Source organism: Salvia miltiorrhiza, unplaced genomic scaffold, assembly GCF_028751815.1.
Source record: "Salvia miltiorrhiza cultivar Shanhuang (shh) unplaced genomic scaffold, IMPLAD_Smil_shh fragScaff_scaffold_71_2, whole genome shotgun sequence".
NCBI classification, from domain to species: domain Eukaryota; kingdom Viridiplantae; phylum Streptophyta; class Magnoliopsida; order Lamiales; family Lamiaceae; genus Salvia; species Salvia miltiorrhiza.
The window spans coordinates 21,724-41,802 of NW_026651484.1; the positions used below are offsets into that span (position 1 = coordinate 21,724).

Sequence of the window (20,079 nt, forward strand, 5' to 3'; positions counted from 1 at the left end):
TTTATAGCCCCAAATTAAACTAATTTTAAATTTTAAATAACTTTAAAAGAATAAACACGTATAGCCTCTATCGTAATCTGAAAATATTTATAGCCCCTATATATAAACCCTGAAAAAAATTATATAGCCTCCAATTCAGAATTCTGATAATCACATAAAATAATCGATGCAAACATCAAGTTTGATCATTCTGAAACTTTTTTAGAATTCTACGATGAAAATATTGGACGAAAATTCTGAAATCAAACCTGATATACAGGTGTTTGTCCCGAATGTATTTAGAAATATATGCATGTTATTCTGATTCTTTATAACTGCAGTTTGATTTTTAATATTACGTCTTGTGCTTAATTAATTGTTGTGAGGCGGCGCTTTAATGTGAGAACTGAGAAGCGGTGCTTCTAAAATCAATTATTGCCTCAGATTTGAAAACTAACTAATTGTTAATAGCCGCAATTGTTGATTGTTTGCTCAAGTGTTTGATCTTTTACCTTTTCTTATATATAGCCTTCCCCTCAATACTGAAGTGTTCTTCTTGACTGCAGGAACCTTATCCTTTTTAGATAGGATTGGTTTCCCAGATATTGACTCATCCTTAGCAGCAATTTCCACAGATTCTTACTTTGAAGAGAAGATGATTGGATATCATCCCCGCAGCACCAGAGAAAGCAATGTTAACCAATTGAACTAGTTCGATTACATATTCAAAACTACTAATTCTAGCTCTCAAAACCTCGTAAACAAACAATTAAGTCTAACATAAAAAAGAAACAGTGGAAAAACACATGAGGATTATGTCGAGCGCAGTGTGTGCAATAAAAAACTCACAGCTTTGAGATCATAAGTGAGACAGAAAACCCCATAGCACTCAACTTTCTTCTTCAGTTCCCCTAACTTCACCGCCGCCGGCGCTTCAACTTCATTGCAGAAAGGCATCAATTTCAACTTCCACTCAATCAAGAAAACCTCAAAAACAGAATTCTGCAGGCAAAAGGGACTTACTTGGAAGTGACGGAGCACCTACAGCCCACGAGGTTTCCCAACGGTTGGTGACTTGTGGCGACAAGTATCGAAGCAAAATCAGACTCAAATTCAAGATAAAGTTGAAGTCTTGAAGCCGAATCAGACCACAATTCCGGCCACAAAACCTTCCGAACCAGCTAACACGACGGCGAATTCATCGCCGGAATCTACCTCTGGAGCCAAGAACATCTCTGCAAATGGTTAAAAGGGAATTGGGGAAAAGGGTGTGCCCAAGAATCTCACTTCTTCTTTGATGAAGAAACAGAGCAATGACACAAATGTTGAGAGAAAAGGGCGGATGATATGATTAAATCTTTGATGAATTGTGATTTCTTTTATGGGGGCTATGAACGGAGAAATGGGGGAAGAGAGGCTATGAATTCTTCAATATGAAATGGGGGAACGGACAAATGGGGGAAGGGAGGCTACGAATTCTTTAACATGAAATGGGGGTTATAAAATTGGAGTGATAATTAATTTAAAGTTTAATAAAATTTGGGGCTATAAAATATAGGGTAGAATAGTAAATTCTTAATTAATTGTTATTAATATTTTAAAAGAGGGGCTATAAGGAGTAAAATGGGGGCTATGAATAGAACCACCCTTCTAAAAATAACTTGCCCCAAAGCAAAGCCGTCTCTTCAACAAATCGAGAAATTGGTATATATGGACTTATTATTTGTTTAAACAAGTAAATGGGCCCAATATGTTTAATTGAAAATAAATCTATCTATCTATTATATCTATCTATCTATTATATATAGGATTACATATTGAAGCCACCACAATAATTCTCTCTCCTAGGTGGCATCCTCATATCCTTCCATTCTTTTTTTTCTAAATTTCATATTTTATTCATTTTTAATTCTATGTTATATTTCTAATAATTATAATCTTACCATAATTTTTACCCTAATACAAGCACCTTGCATTTACTACATAATTAAAGACAAATTTTACATAATTAAAGACAAATTTTCAATCCAACCATCTCTATATCTTTATTAGATATCTCCGTCCATTCTTTTTTTTTTCTTCTGAATGTTACATTTTGCATTTATTCATTTTTAATTCCATATTATATTTATAATCATAACAATATTATTGCTATTCTTAATATTCATTTGCAATTACCAAAAGTTAATTTCACTCTATCTATTTATCTATCTATTAATTTTATATAATAATACACATTGGAGACACTATATTTATCCTCAATCTTATATGAAACTATTAGAAATTTTAATTTTCAATTTTCTAAAACTTTCAATTTATATACCTTTTAATTATAAATTTCAAAATTTATCTTTTATTTTCCTTCTATTGATAATGCTATTTTTGGTAGTTATCAATCAATCAATACAATCCAACATAATAACTTTATCCTAACACAATTGAAGACAATATTTTTTTTTTTTTTTTTTTTTTTTTTATCGGTCAAAGTCATGTTAGATGTTAGTAATTAGTTCCCCAACCACTCCAAGAACCACCTTATCTCTCCATTCACCAAATCCACCTTATATCTCCAATCTCCAATTCGCTCCCAAGAGGGATCGAACCCGGGACACTTCACTTAAGTGAGGACCCGGTGGCCAGTGGGCTAAGCCCCCTGGTTACAATTGAAGACAATATATTAAATATAATTAATAATATTAATTACAAGTTAATGACAAATTGACAATAATTTTTCTTTTCCATTTTTATATTACGTTGTGCCTATATATTTCAAATTTCTACAACAAAAACTTCCACACTTAACTACATATTTGACACCACAAATCTAGAGAGCAAGAGAGGCACGCGTTCATATAACATTGCTTAAATTCAAGCTACACGTAGGGATTTCCAATGTTGATTGTTGGACAAAGCAAAAATCATGAAGAATGGTTTATCAGAATATCTTGCACGTACGTTAAGATACAAAAAGAAGAAGAAGATGCGATGACAACAAAGAAATAAGAGAATTCGAATAACAAGATTGAAGAGGTGAAGCAAATTCCTAGCAAATCATGTTACTAAACATTGTACTTTTGTATCATTTGAAATTCTTGGTGATTTTAATAGGTGATTAATAGAATTGAAGCTCTCATTTTCACTATTTTTTTTTAAATAATTGTTGTATGAATTCAACATGTTTACACACAAGATAAATTAATATGCGTAATTAATTCCTAGAGATAGCAAAATAAGTTCAATCATTTACTCAAATATTCAAAACAAAATATTCTATATATAAAATTAAAATTGTTTCAAATGCATATTATTCAAGCATAATTAATTTAATAAAAAAATAGAATTAAAAAATCATGTATACACATTTACATAATATGTATGAAATTAAAGAATTTACGAACTAAACCTAATACGACGTTGATGACATTCTAGACGATCAATTTCATAAAGAAAAATGCAATGTTGATTTCACTTCCAATTTCCGAGATTGTAATAGTAACAGAAGACAAGCTTAAATTGGGTTTTATTGAGATGAGCAATTAACTTATTATTAATTATTTTGTGTAATTTGTTTTTATCTATTAATTTTTCAAAGGATGTTTTAAGTATGACCACTTGCGATCGAGCCATTTTTCATACATGTTGAAAATCATATAAAGAAAATGATTATCACTACAATCGATTGATATACATGCACTAATTAATTTACTGGTTAATGATCAATCAAAATACTAATTTGTATATAAGTATTGTATATGACAAAAATTTCGACCATATTTCTTCACGTAATTATATATTATTATATATGTGTGTAATAATTAGTGTATAAGTAATAAGTGTCTACACATTACATATAATATTAGAATATGCACTATATCCTACTTATAATTATGTGTTACTAATATATAGTATGCGCCTATCTAGCACACATATCCACAAATTAGGCACTACATAATATATATAATTAGCCATAAATTATGTGAATTAAATTGTATAGCATTATCTCTATTTTATTTATTTATTTTAGCTTCTAAAATAACTATTAAAAAGTTCTAAAATAATATTTTACGTTGTAATGATAGTAAAATTACTTTAAAATTGAATTTCAACAGGTGCATGTACATAAATTAATCAATACTAGCGTTTCACCCGTGCGATGCACGGGATACGTATTTTGTTGAAATTTCATATATTTAATTCATTTTTCAAAATATACACGAATATTATTAAAATTAAATACAAGTTATAAGATAATAAAAAATTCTTAATTTATTTTAAAATTTATCCATTTACATAAAAGTTCATAGTACATTTATAAGTAGTTGAGTAAGACATCAAATAAAAGTTATAAAATTGTTATACAATTTATATTAATACTAAAAATATATTTTAAGATTAACATTTTAAATTTCTAAAAAAAATATATAAAAATAATACTTCCTCCGTCCATGGAAAAAATATGGAAATTTTGTCATTTTTGTGTCAACCAAAAGTATGACACTCTACTTTTTAGAATATGATTCCACATATTTTCCATGTCTTTTACATTACAAATACCCCTCTTATTTACAATAAAAAAAATCACCTTAATTCAATTTCAACCACACATTTCATATAATGGTGGGACCCTTTCTCAAGTGTATAAAAATCACCGTCAATTTTTGTGCCGATCAAAAGTGTCATACTTTTGGCGGACGGGGGGGAAGGGGGGTAACATATCAAAAGACAACTGCAACATCTTATTATTATAAATTTTGAAAGACTTCTTTATATACAACATTTGTAGTAGATGAATAAACTACCTTGTCTTTATTACATATCAAGATTTTAGACATCTTCAGCTTGTAACTCTAAAAACAGCTACATAAAATTGATCATGCCTAAAAATAGGCTTCTTAAAAAATAAAGCCACATGAGAAAGTGATTGACCTTGACTTTTGTCTATAGTCATTGCATAAGTGTAATAGCCCCACCGTATTTATACTATTGTTGATTATATAATTAAATTTCTATATTAGATTCTAATATAGATAGTCGTCAAATCTGGACTGTAGTAATCCAGCTTCTATATGTAGAGTTAATTGATTAAGTAAACTAGGTTATTTTCTTTTATGAATCCTAATAAACTTTTTAATTGGATTAAGAGTTTTATTTTAGAAGAGGCACAATAATGTTGTTGTTGGGCCATGTAGTGACCCGCTCTTTTATATATTTTAAATCCAGTAATGAGTGTTTATTTTTGTTCATCAGTGAATGAAAACGGTTATTATCCTGATATGAATTCAGCTTATGATCCTGAATTTATAATGTTAAAGCAGTCAATGATATTATTTCAGAGTTATAACTGACTTAGCAAAGTCACGTTATTTATTTAAGCGAGATGGAATTTGATTTTATTTTTACTCAGATCGTGAATTATTTCCGACTCAGGAAGTTAATTAAATCTGCGGATTTAATTTAGATATCAGAACAACGAACGAATTAAATCTATGGATTTAATTTAGATTCATTTTATAACTTATCGATTTTAGCGAGATATTACATGTCGAAATCGAGATTTATTTAAATAAACAGTACAAGCAAATATGAGCACGCGGTCCACTTTACAGTTACAGAATCAACGAGACATAGAAAATACATCATTAATTATTCTCTACATTTTTTTTTTATTTCTTTTTCTTCCATTAACCTTTGTTCCCCAACTCCTCCACACCATTATCATCACTTTTCCCCACCACTACTCAATTTTTTTTTCCCACTACAATAATCCTCCACTTAGCCTACATCAACTCACGTAAACCTAATACACTTAGTTGACTCCATCCAAGAACACCATATTCTTCATCCTTCACTTAGCAATTTCAGAAGAACAAAGATCTTTCTTCACTGCTCCTACCAACATTCAAGGTAAGACTTTAACTTCGATTCTTCCAATACCTCTTCCCGTTTCCTCCTGCATTCATTGAGGAAAAACAAATAATCAGTTTTCATTTCAGTTCTTCCCACTGATTACAATAGCAACACAACAGCCAACCAACACATTCTCAAGGTATTTTATGCTATATCAGTTCACTACTTTCATATACACATTTTACACCCCAACAGAGCATGCTTCATGTATTAAAGGTTCAGAAATATAGGATTAAGCATATTACAGAGAGACATAGCAAACCATATGCGAATACATGATTTAAGGCGTTTCACAGAAGTAGTATGATTCATATATTGAGATATTACCACAGTATCAAATGGGCATAATATGTATAACCATAGAAAGATTTATACTTTACATCCTACTGCTCTCTAGAACAACCAACTTAAGATCCTCCATCCTTAACAACTACTAGAAACTAGAGAAGAATAGGGAGATCGAATAAAGACTTAGCTCTTAAAAGTCACCCGATAATTGGTATGTTCCGTCGAACCGGAAGACAGACGGCGAGCCTCGCCGATTTCAGATCAAGTAACGACATTCCACTGGTTCTTCAATGAGGGCAGCGGCCATTCGCGAGCTTTCCGGAAATAACAGCAACGTCGGACCCTACTCGTCGGACTCGTGCGCAGCAGCGGCAAATCTCACCGATTCTGGAGTGCAGCGGCACGGCGAAGCTGAAGATTCCAGTAGCAGCAGTGGCGTTGGGGCTCGGGGAATCGCCGGACGCGGTCAGAGAAGAACCTCGATGACGACCACAACTCGCTGATCCCAGGGTTGGCAACGCGACGACACGACGACGAGGCACCAGGGCTCGGAGCAGAAATTCTTGAGAGGGGCGGTGGCCAAGGACAGTACTTTCGGCCGGACACCTTCGCCGGGGCCCTTCGCGACGGAGCTGTGGAGGCGGCCGACGTCCAGACGCAGGGAGATCTGAATTTGTGAGGGAGGAGCTTCGAGGGAGAAAAGAGAGGCGAATCTGGTGGTGAGCGGAGAGAGAGCCGCGGCGGCGGTGCTTGCCGGTTTCTCAGTGACGGCGAAGGCGGAGATCTCGTCGTTCCAGTAGCTGAGCGCGCTGCTGTGGCGCGAGATCACGCGCGCGCAGAGGCTGCCGGCAGGAGAAACAACGATGGCCTCGGCGGAAATTGGGCACAGCGGCGGGCGAGTTTGCTTCGCCGGATTTCGGAGCAGCAGAGACGAGCCCTCATTGAAGAAAGGGAGTCGCCTGTTATGTTGAGAGAGAGAGAGAGAGATGAGATTGAGAGGGAGATATCGGTTGAGAGAGAGAAAGAGAACCGAGAGACTTGGGGGGGAGAAAAGGGGTGTTGGGCTTTTATTTTGTTATTTTTGTTGTTGGGCAAAAGATTGGGCTTTTGTTTTATTTTATTGTAATTGGGCCTTTCTCTTTTAATTGTAAGATTGGGCCGATTTAATTATGTTGGACTCTTTATTTGGGCTTCGTTTCAGTGGGCCGATTTTGTTTTAATTTTCAGTGGGCTTGAGTTTGGCCGAAAATTTGGGCCTTTATTTTATTTTCTTTGGGCTTCATTATTTATTTATCTTTGGGCCTTGTTGTATTTATTTTCATATGGGCCTTTATTATTTCTCTTTGGGCCAAGTTTACTAATAAAAGCCCAACTGCATTCTATTTTAATTGGGCTTTAGTTTAATTCATCGGACCTTTGTTATTAATTCAAATTGGGCTTTAGTTTAATTCATCGGACCTTTGTTATTAATTCAAATTGGGCTTTAGTTTAATTCATTGGGCCTTTGCTATATTATTTCAGTTGGGCCTTATTTATTTTACTCAGATGGGCATCTATTACATTATTTCATTGGAGTAAATTTATTTAAATTAAAGCCCATCTATTTTATTGGGGCTGTTATATTATCTTCGTTGGGCCTCGTTTGATTTATTTAATTGAGCCCAGCTAATCAAATTATTTATTTATTGGGCCAAGATTTATTTAATTAATTGAGCCGATGAATTATTTAATTGAACCCAACTAATTGTCTCTTTATTCAACTGGGCCCTAAAATTATTTAATTACTTGAGTCCATGAATTACTCCAACTAAACTTTTCAATTTAATTATTGGAATGCCACGATTTATTTAAAATCAAGCCCATATTTGTTTGATTAATTATTAGGCTGTCTTATGTTGAGCCTTTTAATTATTTGAACTTATTATATTATTTCTATTCCTATTTATTAAGCCCGAGAGATTTTATGAGGTTATTCAGCGAATAAGCCGAATTAGTTATATCTTAGTAACGACCACGAAGGATGGATTTATTTAATTAGTGGGTTAGAACACCTGAGGCGAACAGATTATTTTAGTTAATTACTCAACTACGCAAGATGAAACCTAGTTGGTATTTATTTGATCTGATAGCGAGGATTAATAGTAGTAATTCTCTAATATCATCTCGGAGTAATAAATCATGCATAAAGATCATGCATAATTAATTCTGTATTCTCATTATTTGAGGATTTTAATCGAGCAATATCTTATTTATATTCTCGTAATAAAGGTCAAGCACGAGATTAATAATCAGTCAAGGAGCTACTGTACCACAAAAAGTTTCTAACAGGTGGGCATTACTTTCATATATATCAAATGAGTTTAAATATTACGTTCAAGCAAGTTATTTCATGATTAAATTAATTGAAGTTATTTCAAATATTGTCTTGCCATAAAATATTTAAATTTCAGTATGATATCTATCTGATGTGACTTTTATCATGTAATCGAATTCGGGTCTTGAGCAGTTGATAGCTATCCTGCCAAGGCTAGTGTACACCAGTGGCCGTGAGTCATCTAGCGGGTTGGCCGGTCAAGTGACCGTGAGAGGTGGCCACCTCTCCGGCACAAAGTTCCAGATATGATAGATTACAAGAGAACTTAGACTGCAGTCGAACTTTAAGAATCACAAATGAATTTAGTAAGCTTGGGCCTTTTAGCGAAAAACTCCCTTGCTGTACTGTTTATTATGGCATGACAATTTACAATTTTGAAGCATGTATTTTATACTTAGGCATACGTGCCCACTGAGTACTTTTGTACTCAAGCCCTGCATATATTTCTAAATGTGCAGGTTGAGCAGATGCCGATGGTGATGAAGTGACGAGCAGGATTCTTTTGTCTTATTATGTATTAATGAACTCTAGGGTTACATGTCTTCATACATGTAATCAGAACCTTATTCCGCTGCGTACTCAGAAGTTTTATGTTTATTTGGCTAAGTCAGAGATATCTGAACTTACTAGTTATTTGAGTCTATACGACTAAACTTCTGTTATATTATAAATATTCCTTTTGTTAAATGATGAAATGTGATCCTTTCTTGTTTGATTATTCCCCTTTCTACCCCGCTTCTAATCTCCCTCCATTAGTCACGGTTTCCCCGGCTTAATTATCCTTAATTAGGTCTGGTCGTGACAGGCCAGTAATCTTATTTGGAACCAAAGCCCAGTATCTGTATATATGAATTCAGTTTTTAACTGAGCCCAATAGCTGTTATTTGGATCAATAGGTGACAATAATAGTAGGAATCCCAAACCAGTTAATTTCTATAAGCTTTACTGATTATATAAAAATCATTAGAGCATATCTGATCCTTGAAAGAACACGTAGCATACGTGACTCAGCCACTCCCTCAACCGACTTAAAACAGTATAAGAAAAGAGGAGTTGAGCGTGAAACAATTTTTCCCCCATTCTGCAAATTCCCAACAGCAAAACAAATATTCATCAGAATACAAACAGCCCCGCAGCAGTTCACAGCAAAGAAGGTCAAATACAAAGGAAAAAAAAAGTGAAGCATTAGTTCAGAATCACCTGGATCGTCAGACCACGATCAGGTGGGCTTTCTAAACTCAAAATTTGAAGTGCACATTATTTAATAATGTTTGCATGAGTAAGGTTATATTAAAGTTATTGACTTGCCAAAATAATTTATGAGCTTGTATGATACCTATCTGGCACCAGAAGTTAATCGAATTCGGATCCTGTTCTATCCAGATGTTAGACAGGATTAGTGTACACAAGGGACCGTGAGCCGATTTAGCATATCGGCCGGCCTAGGACCGTGAGCCGGTTTAGCGTATCGGTCGGTCTAGGACCGTGAGCCGGTTTAGCGTATCGGCCGATCAGTGACCGTAGAAGGTGGCCACCTTCTCGGCACACAGTTATCATTGCAGATATGGTAGAGTACAAAGAAGTATGTCTGCAGACGTATATGATGTTATGATGATATATATATAGAAGTTTTACAGTTTTGGCGTGCACAAGTTATTTAAATAAAACTCCTGTGTGATGCTTGAGATGACAAGTTCAATATATAGCTCTAAGAGCAAGCTTTCAAGTTATTTTGGCATGTGACCATTGAGTGCTTTTGAGTACTCAGCCCTGCATATGTTTTCTAAATGTGCAGGTTAAGTTGTGATGCAGATGGAGGCGAGCAGAGCAAAGCTTTTGATATATAAGTACTAAATTAGGCTTAGGATTCCATGTCTTCATACATGTAATCCACTTAAGCTATTCCGCTGCAACGCTTAGTGCGTTTTACTTTATTGATGTGTTGCAAAGATTTCAAACTAACAGCTTACAGAAATATGTCACTTGATACTAAGACAACTTGTCGTTATGTATTGTGAGTTGTCTACTTTTGAGTTTTAGAAAAGATTGCTTATGATTACCAAATATTTTGGTAAATTATTGTTTAAGCAGGTTAGTGATTTTTATTGAGATCTATTTTCTTTTTCTTTTTTTCTTACTTTGTTTTCAGTCACACTTTTTCCCGACTTAACTATTCACTAGCTTAGGTCGGGCTGTGACAATAAGAAACTATAATAACAAACTACAGCCGTTGAAACTTGAACGATAGTCTTGGATCAGCTGGTTCCAGTGTCATCCTTGGTATCAGGACTTGATGTTCTGCATTATGGCTCGTGAGAATTTTCCATTCCAAAACATGTATACTGAGTTTTGGGTGCAATGTATAAAGTTGTTGTTTTTTGCTACTGCTTCGGATTCCATTGTCAGTTCTCATCAAGTTTTAGAATCTATTAAACCCATTCAATTGTATGACTACAAATATACCAAAAAGCAGACTTAGTCAAATTTTAAAAGAAAAATTTGGTTAAGGAACATACATAAGTGACTTATCTACATCCTACACAAGCATATCATAAAATTAATTTTATAGAAGTCTAGAAACACAAAATCACAAAGTCTTTACAATGTCACAGACATTGCAATCATGAATTGAAGAAAAAAAAGCACCAGATAGTAAATGCATGAGTTACAATACTATTGGAGTCAATCATCGAAAAGAATTAAAAACCAAAGGAACATTATAGATGGAAATATAAACTTCATAAATCATAAATCAAATAATCAAAGGTGTGACATCGTTTAAACTCTTAGAGCCAAGTCAGATATAAATAAAAAAGAAGAGACTCGAACAATTTTAGTGAGCTGAATTGTTTAACGAAATATCTACAATTAACTATTTAGAGTGATTTTAGTACAAACTGAGATGTATCAATCATTCATCATATCTATGTCAAATATACATAAATATTTGTTTGTTTGTTTTTTTTCTCTAAAATCTCCAAACCTCACATAAACTTTTTTTTGAAATTTCATCAAATAAAAACTTTATAAGAAGACAATTTATTTTAACTTTCAACAAAAAATTAACATATAATAGATAAAAGCTATTGAGATTATTATAGTTTGAACTGTACCACCAATTTATTTTGATTAAATAAAATTAAAATTAAAAAATGTAATTTATATAAGTATTTCATATATTATAATTATAAACAATATATAATAACAATTACTCGTATGATGTAAAGTGGTTCCCCGTCGAATTTCGACGGGTTACACACTAGTTCAACTATTTAAATTGCCATAGTTTTCGTACTAGCTACAGTTCATAATTTGGAATAATCTAAGCCCATTGTTGAGACAAAATTGTGATGTTCAAATTTTAAAATTCAAGAACTTCTAATTAATAGTATAAATTATTTATAAATTCAAATTAATTTTTTAAAGTATAAGTATAAAGTATTTATAAATTTAAATTCAAATAAAAAACTCCTAAATAAGAGTATAAACTAGCATTTGCACTTGTGCAACGCACGAAAAATATTTTTATATTTTATTATATATAAAATTGATATTAATTTGATTATTATATAAAAATTCTAAATATAATTAAAAATACTATAATTTAAGATAAATATATTTAATTTTAAAATAAAAATAATAAAGAATAATTCATATTAATAAAAATTGATATTGTAAAAAAAAGAAAACAATATAAGTTAAAAGATAATCGAAAAAAAATAGATTTATTCAAAAAAAAAAAAGAGGGGAGAGGAGAGAGAATTATAATTTTTATATTTTAAATCCAATATTTACATAACATATATAAAATAAAAGCTCTTGTCATAATCTTTAACTTGATATGCATATCAAATATTTTATAATTGGTCGAATTTCACAATTTAAAAAAAAATAAAATAGAAAAATATGAAGTCAAAGGGAAAAAAAAAAGATGAATAGCTTATAAATAAACCTTCAATTTTATTCTAACTACAAAATTCCCACTTCATTTGGAAATTGATTTGAAATCAATTTGAAATTGAAAACTCCCTTTTTAATATAGTATAGATTATTTACAAATTTAAATTAAAGAAATTATAAATACGGATATAAACTATTTAAAAAATTAAATTCAAATAAAATTTTTCTTAATACGAGTATAAACTATTTATAAATTCAAATTTAAAATACGATATATTTTCGAGACTCGTCCATTCCCAAAGACAAGCGTCCATGAATAAGTGTCGATGGAGCAATTTGTAGGCAAATTAAAATCTATAGCCTATTAAATTATGTCATGTGGAATTATAAATTAAATATTAAATTATACATATTTTATTTTATATTTTAGAATTAAATTAAATATAATTCTAAAGCTATATATATATATATATATTTATTTATTTATATATAATTAATATTTAATTATGTGGATTTATTGGTCAATCAAAAGTTGTCATATGTCAAAACTGCATAAAAGGAAATAAATCAAGAGGGTCTAATAAGATCATGCCACCCAGCCCTAGGATTCAATATTTATGGGCCCAGGCTTAAAAGTTCAACCCTAAACTTCCTTAATTAGTTTTTTCATACAATTATTTTCACTATATTTCCAAAAGCAATAACTTTGGTAGCCATACCCATGTGACTCTCTGGCCTCTGCATTATTGTCACTATATTTCCAAAGCAATAACTTTGGTAGCCCTACCCATGCGATTCTCTCCATTATTGTCACTATATTTCCAAAAGCAATAACTTCTATATATTTATCCATGTACCTTGTCAAATGGCAGAGCAATTCAGTCTTCCATATTCTTGATAGAACAACCCTTTATGAAAAAATGGCCTATAGTTCTATTATTAATGCTTCAAATTCTATCGAGGATGAAGCATAGGAAGAAAACGTTGCCGAACATAATCGACAACTTATCCGCATTATTGAGGATGTGGTCATCCATGCAGCAAGTCTATCTATACAACCTATACCAATCGTATTGTTAGAGCTACGAGGCGGTATATTGAAAGAACACATTAAAAATCTATCCCCTTTCGAACAAGGTTTTACATGCGCAAACCATTGTTCGAACGTATAATGAACAAGCTCGTCGCCACAGATAAATTTTTTAAACAACGGCCTGATGCAGCTGGCCGTCTTGGTATTTACGCGCTTCAAAAAATATATAGGGAATTATTCTAATGAGATCCCTCATATATGGTGAAATCTTAAATTGATTTATAAGTGCGGATTTAATGTATCATATGATTAATATTTACCTAGACGGAAATTTTTTTTTTACCTAGGCTCGAATCGTGGAGGTAGCGAAATTTTTACTAATTTTTTGAATTTAATTATTCAACATTATATACTGTCTTATTCAACATTATCTAATAAGTTATTCATTATTCTCATTTATCATAAAAAATGACAATTATTACTATAACCTAACTTTATACACATGTATTCCTAAAAAAAAAAAACCTTATACACACACATTTTCCGCCAAATTTTCCCTAATGTAATAAAAGGCGATTCACTTTATATACCATTTTTCACTTTATATACCATTTTCCGCCAAGTTTCATCATACCATCACTAATTAATACTCTTTTTGCTTCATTAATAACGTCTCAATAAATTAAGGCACACAAATTAAGGAGTTGTTGTTTAGGGCAAACATTGGTGGTATCCAGTTATTTAATGAGGAGACAGAAACCAAATTTCAAATTCCTCCCCACTTTCTCTCTATACAATTTTCAACCCACAAGCTTTCGTATTCGGCGATTGAACAACCACCTCTTAGTTAAATGTATATATATGTGTTATAATGCTTTAAGAATCATGTTTAGTTGATATATAACTTGAGTTTATTGATATTTGTTGAAAAAAAATTGAAGATTGAAGGATGTTTTTTTTGAAAAAAATTCGAAAATAGTTTGGGTTTGGACATTGTTGATTGGGATATAGCTTGAGTTCTTAAGGGTCGACGAAGGTGAGGGAGACGATTCCATCGAGCCCTTGTCGTCCGCTTCACGTCGTGGTCGTCCGTCGCCCCGTCGTGGCTAGGCCTTGCCCCCATCGTGGTCGTGCCTTGCCCTCGTGCCCTTCCCCGTCGCTCATCGTGGCTCCCATCGAGGACACGATGGGGGGCTTCCATCGTGTCCACAATGGTGTGACACGATCGTGGACATGGTGGTGGACACGATTGTGACCTTCCATCGTGGATACGATGGCACCGTTGTGGGCACGATCGTGGCCTACGATGGTTGCCATCGTGTCCACGATGGTGGGACACGATCGTGCATGCGATGATGGGCACGATCATGACTTTTTATCGTGGACACGATGGTGGGCACGATTGTGACCTTCCATCGTGGACACGATCATAGGCACGATGGTTTATGCGAGTCATCGTGTGATTATTAAAATCATTCAATTTTGAATTAAAATATGATTATTGACTTGTTTAATGTATTATATTATGTTTAAAATCATATTTTACTAATCAAGTTTGATTTTTAATCAAACAATCAACAATTTGAAGTTATATACATTGAGACCTATGAATATCTAGTTAGAAAATACATATAACATTTCATTATGTATTATAATTGTCATGACACATTTCACACAAACACTTTAATTATGTGTTTTAAGATACAATTGTTCGATTAACTACATATTTCATTGTGTCCACGATCGTGGGCATGTGTCATGTTGCGCGGAAATTAAAAAGAGAGAGTGTTTGACTTTCTACTAAATTGGTGGGGACCGTAAGGAGTATTTTAGTCATTTTGCAGATTTTAGTATGCAAAAGAGTGAGTTTTAAAGAGGGGATATATAAGTTATTAGTTTTATAAAGTGGTATTTATTTATAGGTTTCCACTTAAATAATTTTCATATTTAAGTTAACCAATATGATAAAATAATATTATAAAATCTAAAAAATATTTTTAACCAATATGATAAAATAATATTATAAAATCTAAAATATATTTTTAAAAATACAATGTAAAATGTATATCTATTATGTTGTCTGAATAAATTTTGGTGAATAATACTCATCCACACCTATATGTAGATATATGGAGTAGTAATTTTTTTATGTAATTTGTAAACTTTGAAACATAATGATATAATTATTAATTTTCTAAATATTTAATTATTTATGAAATACTTTCCTCTGTCCACAATTTAATGCCCTACTTGCCTTTAAAAATCTGTCTACAATTTAATGCCCTATTCTACTTTTTGTACCATTTTACTCTTCTTCTTTTTCTATATTTACTACCCTTTGTCACTAATGGACCTACCTTAAAACACATTTATCATTTTTATATTCTATATTTACTACACTTTATCACTAGTGGACTCACTCACAATACCTTTATCACTTTAGTCAACTATCTTTATTACTTTAGTCAACTATCCTTATATTTCATCCCCATCACATTTTTCAGCTTTCTTAGTCTCCGTGGCCACACCCAAATAGGGCATTAAATTGTGGACGGAGGGAGTATGAATTTAAATCCTATTGTATTTATATAAATTTAATGAAGTTGTTCTAAAATATTTTTTCAAGTTAAAAACTTTAAAATAGGGCAAAAATTTGGTGACGTCATAGTTTAGACGGATGTATTGTCTCCGAGATCTGCTTATAAATTCCCTTTGCCCTAACATCTCCAAACACTATTTTACTCTCTCTCTACTTCGCCCGCCGCTTCTCTCTATCCTCAAATTCATTTTTTCTCCTGCTTGAAGGTAAATCTCCTCCCGTCCAATGTGTATTCCCTTCGTACATTCCTACACGTTTGGATCCAATCTTTACAAGAATGAGTTCGCATAATTATACGCCTGAATACCTGATTTTGAATTCGATAAAGGCTTGTTGTTTGAATTAGTTTTTTTGTTTTTGTTTTTGTTTTTGTAATAATAATTTTGGGATCTTGTTTTTTTAGCTGCCCTGTGAGCGTTATTGCTTCCATATACCCGATATCTCTTATTTGAGACATTGATTTTCGGTCTTAGGGTTTATAATTTGCTGCCTTTTTGCCTTTCGTTTTTGTTTTCCGAATGCTCCGCTTTACGTCTAGGTGTCCATAGTGTTTGGGTCTTTTTCAAGAATGTTTGACTGCGTTGGTTTTTATTTTTTCTTATTTTGCCTATCGGAGAATGAAATGATGATTATAATAGTTTGATAGCTGTTATGATGGCCATTTATCATGTATTAGCTCTAGCTGATCATTCTTGCCATTTAAATTATTGGTTTTGATTTTTTGTTTACTATGGATTTGTTTTGCATTTGTGTTTTTGGTTTTTGGATGAGTTTGGAGAATGAAATGATGATTACAATGGTTTGATAGCTGTTATGATGGCTATTTATCATGTATTAGCTCTAGCTGATCATTCTTTGCCAAATAAAATTTTAATCAATTTTAAGTTTTCTATCGATTTTTTTAATTTTTTATTTTGTTATTGCTTCAAAACATACCATGGGTTTTTTCACATGGACTTTTCAGTAATAATCAAGAAGGAAATTGGTTTGTAGCTCAGTACATATAGCATTCTTATACATTTAGATGAGGATAGAGAAATGATAATTATTGTCAGTATGATGTCAAGTCAGTTGGATTAGCTCTTTACAATCATCTAATATTCTTACTTTATCTATGTCATTGATATTTTCCTTTTGTAGATTCATTAAGGTATCACTTTTTGATAATTTGAAACACATGAGTATTTTGATCACTTCATCTTGCTCCTGTTCTTCCCCCACACTTTGTCTTATTTCCTAATTTTGGATGTCACTGAACACTTCTCTGTGGCCAGGATTTGTGAAAGTAATCTAAATGAGGGGAAGGAGCTACTCACCTTCACCACCAAGAGGTTATGGAAGAAGAGGAAGGAGCCCTCCAAGAGGGGGAGGAGGACGCTATGGTAGAGGAGATAGAGGTGATGCTCCAACCAGTCTCTTAGTTCGCAACCTTCGCCATGATTGCAGGTCAGTTTTATGCACTTTTTCCTTTTGTTGATGGTCACTTACTCCACCTTAGAAAATTCACCTTAAACATTGAAGAAAGATAACAAGAAATTCATTATTGTTTACAATTTTCTGAATGTAGGCCAGAAGACTTGAGGAGGCCTTTTGGACAATTTGGCCCGATTAAAGACATTTATCTTCCTAGGGACTATTACACTGGGTGAGCTTGATGGAATGTCATGACATTCTATACTTTGACTTGCACTTCTCTATTTCCCTTTAATAATATTAAGATTCTCTTCCACATTGTTGTGCTTAATTGTCAACAGGTAGATTTTCTTCTTTTCAATTTTCTTTTTAGTGTTTTTCTTCTTAAATTGGATATCTTTATCAAGTCCTTTGAGATTTAGCAGTGAAGTAAGAGTTGTGAAGACATCAATCAAGTAGTAAGAGTTCTGTTGACACATTCTAATAGTAAGAGGTCTCTTGACGTCAATCGAGTTATAAGGAGTTGAAGGTGATGTAATTGGTAATGAAGATTGGAAGGATTCTTGTTTGAATACAATGTGAAGATATCAAGATTTCAAGTCTTGAAGAATTTCAAGTCATCTTAAATTGTCCCTACCAAGGTCAGCTGCCAAGTGCTTGTTTATGCGCTTATGATGGCCTTCCATATTATTGGAATTATTTTAGCTATTTGAGGTTTGTGAATCTTAGAAAATATAAGGTAGCCCCTACTGAATGCATTGTCATTTCTTTTCCATGATTTGGTTGATATTGTTGCATCATTTGACCTTTTGATGGACTTCTTTTGAATGAAGTATTTAAGAGCTGAATAATCACATGACTCTAGTGGATAATGCATTTGATGATTCATTATCTGTAAGTACTGAAGCTGCTTCTAGTTGCACTTATTGGGTATCATCCCAATTTTTTATTTGTTGTTTGAGTTCCTATTTTGTCTCTGTTGGAGGTATTGTTTCATGTAGGTTTTATTTAATTGACTGATGGGTAGTACTGGGAATTTTAACTCTTTATTCAAAAATTCAAATCAATCAATGCATCTTGATAATGAAAGTACAATGGTGCAAAGACCCTGAGCATATCTATATTCTTTTATAGATATAATCTATTATGGCTTGTTCTCAACAGCTTTCGTGTTGCTATCATGTAGTTGGCCAGCTTCTTTTGGATGATATTTTGTGTCAAACACAACTTCTGGGTTTGACATCTTTCAGCTGAAGTGTAATATGTGCTGTGGACTCACTGTTTTCTTTGATTGTCATTTCTTTATTGCAGTGATCCTAGAGGTTTTGGGTTTGTTCAATATGTGGACCCTGCTGATGCTGCAGATGCTAAATATCATATGGATGGGCAAATTCTGCAAGGTCGGGAGCTGACTGTTGTTTTTGCTGAGGAAAATAGGAAAAAACCAACTGAAATGAGAGCCCGAGAAAGAGGAAGGTATTCATCTGTGTTAAAACCGTTCCTTTTTGTTTTTTTTTTTAATTTTTTTTTAATTTTGGAGATATAAAAACCTGAGTTGCACATTTCATCCTTCTATTTATTCTTCCAAACTACCTGATGATAAAATACTGTTGGCCTTGTAATGGAATACCCTTTTTTTAATTTTAGTTTCTTTCTCTCTTTCCTTTTTTCAGTAGTAGAGGCAGCAGTAGAGGTCGCGTTTATGATAGGAGGAGATCCCCACCACGCTATTCTCGATCTCCGCGGTATTCATCCCGATCACCACCTCCACGTTATGCAAGGTCTCCATCACGGGGCCGTGATTACTACTCTCCTAAGAGAAGATATTCAAGGTAGGAGGTCCTCTCTTTTATGTGGGAGCGTGTCCTAATGATCATGTGTCACTGCGGATGAAAGTTATGATCTCAAAGCGATAATGTCTATTTAAAGCATTCCCTATGTGATGTGGTTATCTCTTTTCTGCTAACTTTTGCTGCACTGTTTGCTTTGTTTGCTGATCCTGCTTTGCATATAATTAAATTATTAATGTTTGCAGGTCTGTTTCCCCTCATGAGAAAAGGTACAGCAGAGAGAGGTCGTATTCACGCTCTCCAGCACGGGAACAGTCCCCCCCTCCATACGATGGCCCAAGGAAACGCAGTGCAAGTCCAGTGAGAGATCGATCGCCATTTGGATCAAGAAGCCGCAGCCAAAGTCCAGGTCAAGGTCGGGGCCGCTCTCCAGTTAGAGCTCCTCCACCTGCTCGTAGCCCCAGTCGTAGCAGAAGCAGGAGCCCTTACCCCGCAGACTATCCGACTGGACCTGTGAGGGATAGGTCCCCTAGCCAATGAGCTATGCCTGCTGTTGCTCCTTGTAATATCTGAAACCTTGTGTTATTAGATTATCTAACTAAATAGGTCGACTTGTGGGATTCGGACTTCCATTGTTTCCAAAATCTGACTGTTTTTCATAGTTGCTTTCTTGAATGTGTTGATGGGATTTGGAATGTTTGACGTCGTACAATGCATGTTATGTCTTTGTTTCACTTGGTAGGTTTTTGCTATGAACAAGAGTATGTTTTGCATACAGTTAATTGGGGACTTAATT

The 20,079-nt window shown here is 33.3% G+C and overlaps 1 protein-coding gene and 2 non-coding genes across 3 annotated transcripts; all 3 read left to right on the forward strand.

Moving 5' to 3' along the window:
* The first annotated feature begins 16,103 nt into the window (after positions 1–16,103).
* LOC131003108 (serine/arginine-rich SC35-like splicing factor SCL30A) lies at positions 16,104–20,017 on the forward strand. Its single transcript, XM_057929586.1, has 6 exons — positions 16,104–16,286; positions 17,355–17,526; positions 17,648–17,725; positions 18,805–18,969; positions 19,167–19,325; positions 19,529–20,017. Exons 2-6 carry the CDS (start codon positions 17,375–17,377, stop codon positions 19,821–19,823), a joined length of 849 nt encoding a protein of 282 aa, XP_057785569.1. The 5' UTR covers positions 16,104–16,286; positions 17,355–17,374; the 3' UTR covers positions 19,824–20,017.
* On the forward strand, positions 16,696–16,772 carry LOC131003125 (small nucleolar RNA Z102/R77). Its single transcript, XR_009094546.1, has one exon. It is a non-coding gene; the product is annotated as a small nucleolar RNA Z102/R77 (small nucleolar RNA).
* On the forward strand, positions 16,858–16,934 carry LOC131003124 (small nucleolar RNA Z102/R77). The gene has a single exon (XR_009094545.1). It is a non-coding gene; the product is annotated as a small nucleolar RNA Z102/R77 (small nucleolar RNA).
* Positions 20,018–20,079: the final 62 nt, after the last annotated feature.

Bases quoted from the DNA above. Each gene is read 5' to 3' on its own strand.
- LOC131003108 (XM_057929586.1), top strand. From the start codon at position 17,375: ATGAGGGGAAGGAGCTACTCACCTTCACCACCAAGAGGTTATGGAAGA. The intron at 17,726-18,804 runs GTGAGCTTGATG...TCTTTATTGCAG, and splicing joins CCTAGGGACTATTACACTGG to TGATCCTAGAGGTTTTGGGT. The intron at 18,970-19,166 runs GTATTCATCTGT...TCCTTTTTTCAG, and splicing joins AGAGCCCGAGAAAGAGGAAG to TAGTAGAGGCAGCAGTAGAG.